The sequence below is a fragment of the Oncorhynchus keta genome, chromosome 1, assembly GCF_023373465.1.
Source record: "Oncorhynchus keta strain PuntledgeMale-10-30-2019 chromosome 1, Oket_V2, whole genome shotgun sequence".
NCBI classification, from domain to species: domain Eukaryota; kingdom Metazoa; phylum Chordata; class Actinopteri; order Salmoniformes; family Salmonidae; genus Oncorhynchus; species Oncorhynchus keta.
This window is the reverse complement of record NC_068421.1, coordinates 87,291,458-87,304,306: the sequence shown is the minus strand read 5'-3', so window position 1 is coordinate 87,304,306 and position 12,849 is coordinate 87,291,458. Positions and strand designations below refer to the sequence as shown.

General features: G+C 46.3%; 1 protein-coding gene across 1 annotated transcript in view; it reads right to left on the bottom strand.

Annotated features, from left to right (window-relative positions):
* Nucleotides 1–12,849, bottom strand: part of hmcn1 (hemicentin 1) — a 253,969-nt gene that overhangs the window by 8,603 nt on the left and 232,517 nt on the right. Inside the window, exons 91-101 of the mRNA XM_052523937.1 lie at nucleotides 11,999–12,169; nucleotides 11,755–11,901; nucleotides 9,861–9,998; nucleotides 9,428–9,549; nucleotides 8,897–9,134; nucleotides 7,877–7,939; nucleotides 7,475–7,594; nucleotides 6,984–7,118; nucleotides 2,432–2,545; nucleotides 2,017–2,142; nucleotides 1,638–1,766 (exon numbers count right to left, since the gene is read on the bottom strand). Coding sequence (XP_052379897.1) covers nucleotides 1,638–1,766; nucleotides 2,017–2,142; nucleotides 2,432–2,545; nucleotides 6,984–7,118; nucleotides 7,475–7,594; nucleotides 7,877–7,939; nucleotides 8,897–9,134; nucleotides 9,428–9,549; nucleotides 9,861–9,998; nucleotides 11,755–11,901; nucleotides 11,999–12,169 — 1,503 coding nt within the window. The remainder of the gene's footprint in view (nucleotides 1–1,637; nucleotides 1,767–2,016; nucleotides 2,143–2,431; nucleotides 2,546–6,983; nucleotides 7,119–7,474; nucleotides 7,595–7,876; nucleotides 7,940–8,896; nucleotides 9,135–9,427; nucleotides 9,550–9,860; nucleotides 9,999–11,754; nucleotides 11,902–11,998; nucleotides 12,170–12,849) is intronic.

Genomic DNA, 12,849 nt, shown 5'->3' with positions numbered 1-12,849 from the left:
GATACTCCTTCCATTTCAATATTATCGCTTGCACAGTGCTCCTTGGGATGTTTAAAGCTTGGGAAATCTTTTTGTATCCAAATCCGGCTTTAAACTTCTTCACAACAGTATCTCGGACCTGCCTGGTGTGTTCCTTGTTCTTCATGATGCTGTCTGCGCTTTTAACGGACCTCTGAGACTATCACAGTGCAGGTGCATTTATACGGAGACTTGATTACACACAGGTGGATTGTATTTATCATCATTAGTCATTTAGGTCAACATTGGATCATTCAGAGATCCTCACTGTACTTCTGGAGAGAGTTTGCTGCACTGAAAGTAAAGGGGCTGAATAATTTTGCACGCCCAATTTTTCAGCTTTTGATTTGTTAAAAAAGTTTGAAATATCCAATAAATGTCGTTCCACTTCATGATTGTGTCCCACTTGTTGTTGATTCTTCACAAAAATATACAGTTTTATATCTTTATGTTTGAAGCCTAAAATGTGGCAAAAGGTCGCAAAGTTCAAGGGGGCCGAATACTTTCGCAAGGCACTATATTGTAAATACATACTTTTTCAGGTTTGCCAAATAGTCTCTTAACTCACTATGGTGCTCAGTTAAAATGTTGCCACTTGAAATTGAAATGAAACATACTGTATATCCAATTTAATGCAACAAAATGTTCAAATTGTACAGGTAAGTAGGTACAGAGTAGACATCAGTGTCCAGTGTTGATGATGTCATAGGGGATACAGACAAAGACAGTGAGTGTATGCCATTACAAAGCAAAGCGACCCCAGGTCGGGTGCAGCCCGGTCAAAAGGTCAAAGGTGGAAACTGTAAGTGACAGAGCCAAGAGTGAGAGAGAGAGATGCTGGCCTTGTGATGACAGACAGACAGACAGGTTCATTCCAGGTCCCTTTCCTGTTGTCCTGTCTGTGGCTCCTTACCTTTCTGTTAACCCTGTGTTTAAACTCTAACTACACAGCCACTCAGTACCTAGTGCTCATCTTCTCTTTGTGATAGTTATGAGATAGCAAGGGATTTCCACAGAAGACAACAGTTCTTTAGCTACATTAGCATTATAAAGGCAGAGGGAGGATGTGATGCCACAGCTGGCTGGGGTATTACTGCAGCTTAGGGAGAGATGGAGAGAGGTATGCATGCAGAAGCAGAGGTGTAGTGGGTGAGGGGTATTGGGTAGTGGGTGAGGAGCAGTGGGTTAGTGGCAGTGGGTAAGGGAGAGTGGGTGAGGGGTAGTAGTGAAGGGTGAGAGATAGTGGGTGTAGGGTGGTGGGGTAGTGGGGTGAGGAGTAGTGGATAAGGGGTGAGGGGTAGTGGGTAAGGAGTGAGGGGCAGTGGGTGAGGGGTAGTGGGTGAGGGGTAGTGGGTTAGTGGGTAGTGGGTGAGGTATAGTGGGTGAGGGGTAGTGGGTGAGGTATAGTGGGTGAGGGGTAGTGGGTTAGTGGGTAGTGGGTGAGGTATAGTGGGTGAGGGGTAGTGGGTTAGTGGGTAGTGGGTGACCGGTAGTAGGTGAGGTACAATGGGTGAGGGATAGTGGAGGTCTGCGTGCAGAAGCAGGGCAGCTGAGGGGTAGTGGGGTAGTGGGTGAGGGGTGGTGGGTGAGGTGGTTTGGGGGTAGAGTGGGGTACGTACCCACACAGGGGCGTCCTACACCCTGAGAGCGATAGCCCCTGGGGCAGGTACAATGGTAGCTCCCTCTGCTGTTCTCACAGATCTGGTTGTATCTGCACTGATGTGTCCCGTCTCTGCATTCATCTATATCTATAGGGAGAAGACACATGGAGAGGTTTTATATTGAATATAGATATTTGACATTGAAACCATTACCCCACCAAACAGAAAGGGCTGTATATAAAATCCACCCACTCCCAACCTTTTCTTTAAACATTTGGAATAGGTTATCCACAGATCTCCTGGACACAAAATCCTCCTTTCAGTTTTGAATAGTGTCTTTTGAAGTTGGGTACGGGTGAGTTATGAAGGTGCTGATGCCCAGTTCTGGCACACTCACCCACACACGTCCCGTTGGCACCTTTGGTCATGCCAGCAGGGCAAAGGTCAATACAGGTGTAGCTTCCCCGCATGTTCTTACACTGCTGGTCTGAACGACACACCCTCTGTCTGCACTCGTTTATGTCTGAGGAGAGAGAGAGAGAGAGAGAGAGAGAGAGAGAGAGAGAGAGAGAGAGAGAGAGAGAGAGAGAGAGAGAGAGAGAGAGAGAGAGGAGAGAGAGAGAGAGAGAGTGAGAGAGAGGAGAGAGAGACAGAGACAGAGACAGAGACAGAGAGAGAGACAGAGACAGAGACAGAGAGAGACAGAGGGGGCGAGAGAGAGAGAAAGAGAAGCAGGTCAGGTCCAGAACTGAAACCATCAAAACACGTTTCACACTATTGTGCTGACCCAATCTGCAGTGTACTGTGCTCACCTATACAGCGGCGGTTCCTGAGTTGGTACCCGGGCTCACAGGCACAGCGGTAGCTACCGATGGTGTTCAGACAGTGCTGGTTACACGGGTTAGACTCCTGGCACTCATTGACATCTTGAAAATGAACCAAAATCAAATAAACAATAATACAATGACAGCTTAGAAATAGCTTTATACCTTCATAGGGCTGTTGCGGGCGGGACGTTTTATTGTCATGCAACAGACTGCCGGTCTCACGGCAATTAACCCTTAATTAACATAAACACCTTTAGCATCTCCAGGTCACCGCATAAAAGCTGATGATACATTGCTTTTGGAACATCTACATTTAAAAAAGTATAATAAATCAATGTAATGTAAAGCATCACAATAAATCCATGGTTTATTTTAGGCAGGTCTAAAGAAACATTATGATATGAAGAAAATGTATTTCAGAAGAACAGAATATGAGTTGAGTATGTCATCTGGCTATGCACCATGCCATAGGCTGTAGGCTTGTTCATTTAGCTGACAAGCTATGCTTATAAGTCCCATTCCATTATTTTATATGATATGATTTTATAGTAAGAATAAAATAGAAAGGATATCTTTCGTATTCTGGAGGAGCGTGCCTATATGAAGTGGCTATGCTGAGCGTAAAAGTGATGATTTGAAACCTATATGCTAGATTTATTTGGCAACTTTAGTAGTATATGATACAAACCTTAGAATTCCTTAGAAATCAAAACATACACTATATATACAGAAGTATATTGAGGAGAGGTGAGTTTTAAACGAACATCCTGTTTTGATAAGTGTTTGATGTGATGTTTTATTGCATTTGCATTGATGTCAGAGTGGTTAGAGGGACAATACACCCCTGAGTAACAGGTCATTAGGACCTGATGGAGGGACAATAGAGCCCTGAGTATCAGACCATTAGGACCTGATGGAGGGACAATAGAGACCTGAGTATCAGACCATTAGGACCTGATGGAGGGACAATAGAGACCTGAGTATCAGACCATTAGAACCTGATGGAGGGACAATAGAGACCTGAGTATCAGACCATTAGGACCTGATGGAGGGACAATAGAGACCTGAGTATCAGACCATTAGGACCTGATGGAGGGACAATAGAGACCTGAGTATCAGACCATTAGGACCTGATGGAGGGACAATAGAGACCTGAGTATCAGACCATTAGGACCTGATGGAGGGACAATAGAGACCTGAGTATCAGACCATTAGGACCTGATGGAGGGACAATAGAGACCTGAGTATCAGACCATTAGGACCTGATGGAGGGACAATAGAGCCCTGAGTATCAGACCATTAGGACCTGATGGAGGGACAATAGAGACCTGAGTATCAGACCATTAGGACCTGATGGAGGGACAATACACCCCGGAGTAACAGGTCATTAGGACCTGATGGAAGGACAATGGAGCCCTGAGTATCAGACCATTAGGACCTGATGGAGGGACAATAGAGACCTGAGTATCAGACCATTAGGACCTGATGGATGGACAATAGAGACCTGAGTATCAGACCATTAGGACCTGATGGAGGGACAATAGAGCCTGAGTATCAGGCCATTAGGACCTGATGGAGGGACAATAGAGCCTGAGTGTCAGGCCATTAGGACCTGATGGAGGGACAATAGAGCCTGAGTATCCGGCCACTAGGACCTGATAGAGGGACAATAGAGTCTGAGTATCAGGCCATTAGGACCTGATGGAGGGACAATAGAGCCTGAGTATCAGGCCATAGGACCTAATGAAGGGACAACAGAGCCTGAGTATCAGGCCATTAGGACCTGATGGATGGACAATAGAACCTGAGTATCTGGCCACTAGGACCTGATAGAGGGACAACAGAGCCTGAGTATCAGGCCATAGGACCCGATGAAGGGACAACAGAGCCTGAGTATCAGGCCATAGGACCTGATGAAGGGACAATAGAGACCTGAGTATCAGACCATTAGGACCTGATGGAGGGACAATAGAGACCTGAGTATCAGACCATTAGGACCTGATGGATGGACAATAGAGACCTGAGTATCAGACCATTAGGACCTGATGGAGGGACAATAGAAACCTGAGTATCAGACCATTAGGACCTGATGGAGGGACAATACAGGAGTAACAGGTCATTAGGACCTGATGGAAGGACAATGGAGCCCTGAGTATCAGACCATTAGGACCTGATGGATGGACAATAGAGACCTGAGTATCAGACCATTAGGACCTGATGGAGGGACAATAGAGACCTGAGTATCAGACCATTAGGACCTGATGGAGGGACAATAGAGCCCTGAGTATCAGACCATTAGGACCTGATGGAGGGACAATAGAGACCTGAGTATCAGACCATTAGGACCTGATGGAGGGACAATAGAGACCTGAGTATCAGACCATTAGGACCTGATGGAGGGACAATAGAGACCTGAGTATCAGACCATTAGGACCTGATGGAGGGACAATAGAGACCTGAGTATCAGACCATTAGGACCTGATGGAGGGACAATAGAGACCTGAGTATCAGACCATTAGGACCTGATGGAGGGACAATAGAGACCTGAGTATCAGACCATTAGGACCTGATGGAGGGACAATAGAGACCTGAGTATCAGACCATTAGGACCTGATGGAGGGACAATAGAGACCTGAGTATCAGACCATTAGGACCTGATGGAGGGACAATAGAGACCTGAGTATCAGACCATTAGGACCTGATGGAGGGACAATAGAGACCTGAGTATCAGACCATTAGGACCTGATGGAGGGACAATAGAGACCTGAGTATCAGACCATTAGGACCTGATGGAGGGACAATAGAGACCTGAGTATCAGACCATTAGGACCTGATGGAGGGACAATGGAGACCTGAGTATCAGACCATTAGGACCTGATGGAGGGACAATAGAGCCCTGAGTATCAGACCATTAGGACCTGATGGAGGGACAATAGAAACCTGAGTATCAGACCATTAGGACCTGATGGAGGGACAATAGAGACCTGAGTAACAGGTCATTAGGACCTGATGGAAGGACAATGGAGACCTGAGTATCAGACCATTAGGACCTGATGGAGGGACAATAGAAACCTGAGTATCAGACCATTAGGACCTGATGGAGGGACAATAGACCTGAGTAACAGGTCATTAGGACCTGATGGAAGGACAATGGAGCCCTGAGTATCAGACCATTAGGACCTGATGGAGGGACAATAGAGACCTGAGTATCAGACCATTAGGACCTGATGGATGGACAATAGAGACCTGAGTATCAGACCATTAGGACCTGATGGAGGGACAATAGAGACCTGAGTATCAGACCATTAGGACCTGATGGAGGGACAATAGAGCCCTGAGTATCAGACCATTAGGACCTGATGGAGGGACAATACACCCCTGAGTATCAGACCATTAGGACCTGATGGAGGGACAATAGAGACCTGAGTATCAGACCATTAGGACCTGATGGAGGGACAATAGAGACCTGAGTATCAGACCATTAGGACCTGATGGAGGGACAATAGAGACCTGAGTATCAGACCATTAGGACCTGATGGAGGGACAATAGAAACCTGAGTATCAGACCATTAGGACCTGATGGAGGGACAATAGAGACCTGAGTATCAGACCATTAGGACCTGATGGAGGGACAATAGAGCCCTGAGTATCAGACCATTAGGACCTGATGGAGGGACAATACACACCTGAGTATCAGACCATTAGGACCTGATGGAGGGACAATAGAGACCTGAGTATCAGACCATTAGGACCTGATGGAGGGACAATAGAGACCTGAGTATCAGACCATTAGGACCTGATGGAGGGACAATAGAGACCTGAGTATCAGACCATTAGGACCTGATGGAGGGACAATAGAGACCTGAGTATCAGACCATTAGGACCTGATGGAGGGACAATAGAGACCTGAGTATCAGACCATTAGGACCTGATGGAGGGACAATAGAGACCTGAGTATCAGACCATTAGGACCTGATGGAGGGACAATAGAGACCTGAGTATCAGACCATTAGGACCTGATGGAGGGACAATAGAGATCTGAGTATCAGACCATTAGGACCTGATGGAGGGACAATAGAGACCTGAGTATCAGACCATTAGGACCTGATGGAGGGACAATACACCCCTGAGTATCAGACCATTAGGACCTGATGGAGGGACAATAGAGACCTGAGTATCAGGTCGTTAGCGACCTGATTTTTTATTTAACCTTTATTTAACTAGGCAAGTCAGTTAAGAACAAATTCTTATTTACAATGAAGGCCTACACCGCCCAAACCCGGACGATGCTGGGCCAATTGTGCGCCGACCTATGGGACTCCCGATCACGGCTGGTTGTGATACAGCCTGGGATCAAACCAGGGTCTGTAGTGACACCTTTAGCACAGAGATGCAGTGCCTTAGACTGCTTAGCCACTCAGGATCCCTGACTGCTGGTGTGAAAGGTAATGCGGTCACCGTAACAACCCTACATAGTAATGACACTTAATATACTGTATTAACTACTGACAATCTTGAAGATGGAAACGAGTGTAACCTTGGCAACTGTGTCCATCGGCTGTCCTTCTGAAGCCCCGCCCACAGCGCATCACACAGCGGTAGGAGCCAATGGTGTTCTCACAGTCCTGCCCGTCATGGCACATGTGCCCACCCAGAGAACACTCATCAATGTCTGAGAACATAGAGAGAGGGAATCATTAGACATTAAGTTTTTAAACAGAGGCAGAGATTCTATGCGAGTAAAGGTGGTTTTGTGGAGGAACTAAATAGGTATTTGTTTTTTAGTGTACATAGGGCTCGATTCAATCCGTATGGCAGAAAAATCACAGAAGATCCGTTTTATAGCTAAATTGAAATTCAAAGACAATGTTCCCACGTTCGCGGAGACTGCATTCACAGTAAACTCTACGTATGTTCGCTCAAACCTGTACATTTTTACACAGATCTCCCGTGATACTTCCGCGGTCCGGATTGAATCCAGCCCATAGTGTGTGTGTGTGTTTGTGTGTTTGTGTGTGTGGGGCGTACCCTGACAGGTCCTGCCGTCAGCTGAGATGGTGAGTCCTCGGGGACAGGAGCAATAGTAGGTTCCCATGGCATTGTGACAGACATGAGAACAAGGGCTCCTCTCCTTACACTCATCCTCATCTGAATCATAACACAAACAAGAACAGTCTTATACTCAACATGGATATTGACCTGAGCTTGGACTTCTACTCTGTCATTTTACCCCAAACACCGTTTTAAATCATGTTTCTTATGGTTTCTCAAGACAAATTATGCATTTAAGTGAATTTAAAATGTGCATTTAAGTGAATCTTCACTGAATATAACGTAACAAAGTAAACTGCTCCAGCATGAACAGAGGTGTGGACAAACTCCCCATGTTGAGAAGACAGACTACCAAAATAAGAGGCTTGTCATGATTACCTGCACAGTAGGGTCCTGCAGAGTCCAGCCTGAAGCCAACGGGACACTGGTTACTACGGTCACCTGACAGAATATGGTTACAGTTGTTACGTTAAAGAGAGTGAGATATACAAAAGTATGTGGACACCTTTAAACTAGTGGATTCGGTTATTTCAGTGACACCCGTTGCTGACAGGTTTATAACATTGAGCACACAGCCATGCAATCTCCATAGACAAACATTGGCAGTAGAATGGCCCGTACTGAAGAGCTCAGCGACTTTCATCATGGCACCGTCATAGGATGCCACCTTTCCAACAAGTCAGTTCATCAAATTTCTGCCCTGCTAGAACTGCCCCGGTCAACTGTAAGTGCTGCTATTGTGAAGTGGAAACGTAATGTAGTGTATAGATAGTGTATACACTGAGTGTACAAAACATTAGGAACTTTCCATGACATAGATTGACCAGGTGAAAGCTATGATCCCTTATTGATGTCACTTGTTAAATCTACTTCAATCAATGTAGATGAAGGGGAGGAGACAGGTTAAAGAAGGATTTTGTTTAGCCTTGAGACAATTGAGACATGGATTGTGTATGTGTGCCATTCAGAGGGTGAATAGGCAAGACAAAATATTTAAGTGCTTTTGAACGGGGTATGGTAGTAAGAGTCCAGAACTGCAACACTGCTGGGTTTTTCACACTAAACAGTTTCCTGTGTGTACCAAGAATGGTCCACCACCCCAAGGACATCCAGCCAACTTGACACAACTATGAGAATCATTGGAGTCAACATGGGCCAGCATCCTTGTGGAACACTTTTGACACCTTGTAGAGTCAACATGGGCCAGCATCCTTGTGGAACACTTTCGACACCTTGTAGAGTCAACATGGGCCAGCATCCTTGTGGAACACTTTCGACACCTTGTAGAGTCCATGCCCCGACGAAATTGAGGCTGTTTTGAGGGCAAAAGGGGGGAGGGGTGCAAATGTATAGGGAAGTCAAGAGAGAGAGAGAAAAACAAGGACTTTAAAGTCTCACCCTTGGTGATGGTGGCGTGGAGCTTGTATTCCAGGACTTCCTCTAGGGGGCGGTAGTGGGCGCTGATGGCCGAGGCATGGAGAGTCTCCACCAGGTAGGGCATCTTTCCCTTGGCAGGGTCGTAGGTGATTGTGTGGTTCCAGGAGTAGGGCACACTGACCCGGTCAATACTGAACATCCGGGTGGAGAGAGCATACAGCTGGCCTGGACCAGTCTGAATGTAGTCCTCTGTGTAGTCCTGGGTTAGATGAACAACAGCCAGCATGGATAAGCCTTAACCAACAAGTTCTGCACCTCATAACTACCTTTCATTGTCTTTTTGTAATTCATTTAAACTGTTTGATCGTGATCTGTAGTCTGGTTATCAACGTTTGTCATTATGGACCAAACTTAAGATCTGTTGTGTATGTTACACAAAGATTGTCTTCAGCACTGATTTCAGTTACACTTCAGATCTCAAATGAGGAGAGTATGATAGTATGGAGTGTGTAGTGTAGGGTGTAATACGTCTGGAGCTGTGTTTTCTGTTACTTTGATGCTGATGTCAGCATTAGACGGCAGCTGCAGAATGTGTCCATTCAGCACGATATCCAATAGCAGTGCTCCGTCTGAGTCCAGCCCCCGAGCCACATGGGTCATCCTCAGGATCTCACCTGGTGGACAGAGGTTGCTTTATAAAGGCGGAAACCCTTTATTCTCTGGTCTTCATGGTAATACCAGAGAATATATAGACACAGACACACACACACACACACACACACACACACACACACACACACACACACAGACACACACACACACACACACACACACACACACACACAGACACACAGACACAGACACACACACACACACACACACACACACACACACACACACACACACACACACACACACACACACACACACACACACACACACACACACACACACACACACATATCCAAATTCTTCCCCTTCTCACCTGTGGCAAACTCCACCTGTGTCTCCCGTCTGAACACACCTCTGGTCAGAGAGTAGCCGTTCACTGCCTCCCCTAGCTCCTGAGCCGTCGTCCAATAGATGGAGTTCAGGATGGAGATCAGCTTCCTCATAGCTGGGCCTGCATGGGGTCAACAGGTGAGGTCAGGAAAGGGGTTATTCGAGAAGATTTTGAAACAGGGTGATTCGTTTGAACTGGGGTCAATTAGTGCAGCTCTTCCCTCTGTGACAAAATAAACCTGAATCTGTTATCTGATCTGTGCTTAGAAACAACTACAGCCTACATCTTTATAAACTTAAACACAGGGTACATATTGAACTCAATGTCATAATGTCTATTACAGTTTTTTCCAACTGCTTACACATAAAATCTTTTCAAGTCACACGATTTTTGAAACCTCTCACACCAAATATCCAAAACTATAAGCTATTTCTCAGCCTTTGACTCAGTTGTCAATTGCATGAAACACTTTTTTCAAAACACTACACACAATTCTCTACCTAAAACACAAAAATCTAACAGGAAGTGACTTGCTTTCCTTTTCCAAATACAACCAATCAAAATGCTACACTTATTCACCAGGTCACACACTCCTCACATGTGCGAACACTAATAGCTTAACTGATTACTGACCAATCACTGCTTTACTGTAGTGTACAAAGGTCAGATTACCTGTTTTGAACAATGGATGCCAACAATGGACAGAGAGCAAGAGGAGTAGGAGGGAGAGGAAGAGGAAGAAGAGGATGAGGGCAAAGAAGAGAAGGAAGGAGAGCCATCTCTGATGAGATTAGGGCAACACTTGTTGATCATGTGATCAACCACGGTTTGACCATGAGAGAGGCCGGACTGAGAATCCAGCCCAGTGACGATGAAACAACTTCACAAGGTGCCATTTGAGAGAAACTCTGACAGAGTCAGTATGTAGCAACACTACTTCCAGTACTTCAGACATAACATATTTACTCATCTGTATATCCTTTTGTCTGTTACAGAGAGTATTGGAGCTGGATGCCCATGTAATTCGCCATGAATTTATTTATGTGGATGAGGTTGGCTTCAACCTCACCAAAACCAGGCGCCGCAGAAGAAATGTAATAGGACAGAGGGCATTTACCAATGTCCCTGGACAGCGTGGGGGTAATATAACTATGTGTGCTGCCATCACTCAAAACGGGGTCCTCCACCACAATGCCACACTGGGTCCGTACAACACTGGCCATATGCTCACTTTTCTGGATGCAGTTCACACAATGCTTGTCCCTGATCCAGATCAGGAGCCTGCTAGATTTGTGGTTTTATGGGACAATTTTAGTTTTCACCGGGCTGTTCTGGTCCAAAACTGGTTTGCCACCCATCCATAATTTGTAGTTTTGTACCTACCCCCATATTCACCTTCTAAATCCCATAGAGGAATTCTTCTCAGCCCGGCGCTGGAAAGTGTATGATCGTCAACCCTATGCCCGCATGCCGCTTCTCCAGGCAATGGAGGACGCATGTGGGGACATAGAGGTTGCCTCTGTCCAAGGTTGGATACGCCATGCTAGGAGATACTTCCCTCCATGTTTGGCAAGAGAAAACATATCTTGTGATGTGGACAAACTATTGTGGCCAGACCCAGGCCGGAGAAGAGATGAAGCGTAGCTTAGCACTGGTGACTACAAAAATGTACTTTTATGAAAGCAGTGTTTGCTATTTGATGCAAATGCTTCATTCTGACGGGTTTATGACATTTTGAATGCAGTGTTACATTTTGAAGGAGATGTGAGGCATTTAGCATTTTGTGTGAGCAGTTTTGGGAATTGTGTGTTGAGTTTTGAAAAAAGGAGATGGTTTTGAAAATGTGTGTAAGCAGTTGGAAACAACTGTAACTAACCCAGGCTCCGAGGTACATTGGAGATGGTGGCGTGTATAACCCTGCCTCCAGATTGGTTGTCAGAGATGGTGGCGTTGAGGATGGCAATTCCAAACTCCACGTTGTTAATGTTTCCTATGATGCTGCCTCTTGCCTTCTGAGGCCCACCTGGGAGAGAGAACAGGTTTAGTGCACACACAGGCACGCACATGCCAAACACACGCACACACATGCCAGGCCATGCACACACAAACACACACCATACCTGGACACGCTTGGCCGTTACACCTGGACACCTGGGTGGAGTCTCCTGGGCAGAGGCGGCCCTCGTTGCTAGGCGATGGGTTATTACAGAGTTTGACTCGAGTTCTCTCTCCGCCCGCACAGGAGGCGGAGCATTCTCCCCAGGGCTGCCACGCTCCCCAGTTGCCATCCACTGCAAACACACACACAGACATATAAAAATACATAGTCATGACAGAGTGAGCATCGACCCGCACATACGCTTACTTAAGGTAGTCCATCGTATTCGATGATGACTTCCACTACTGCTTGTGGGTTCACTGATGACTGTGTAATCTGATGCGGGATGCACACTGTCTGCCACAGACAGAGCTCACAAAGGCCTGTCCCATTGGGGCCGGAGCAGGCATGGTCATATTCCTTCTCTGTCGCTTAGCCAGGCTCCGTTCCAGACTTTATTCCTTGGCCAACTGCACTCTGCAGCAACAGTCTGGAGAGACACAGGGTTCATCCCAGAGTTCTTTAGTGATATCTTCAGTTTGTCCTTTAGCTGCGTTTTTCTGCCCACCTGCAGAGCGACGGCCCAGTTGTAGCTGTCCGCACAGCCTCTTTCGCGGCAGGCGATCCTCTGGCACCTGAGTGGCATTGGCCGAGCCATCTAACGCTGGTGGAGTGTGATGGACGCCTCAATGCTCCAGCAGTTTGGTTCTCTGTAGGATCTCTAAGTGCGGAACATGGTCCTGCCAGATCACTTTCAAAATGTGTTGGAGGCCTTTTCCGTCAAAGGATTCCAGTTGTTCTGTCGGCTATAAACTGTCCATGTTTCACATCTATAAAGGAGTGTAGATATTTACACACTGCCTGGTAGACTGC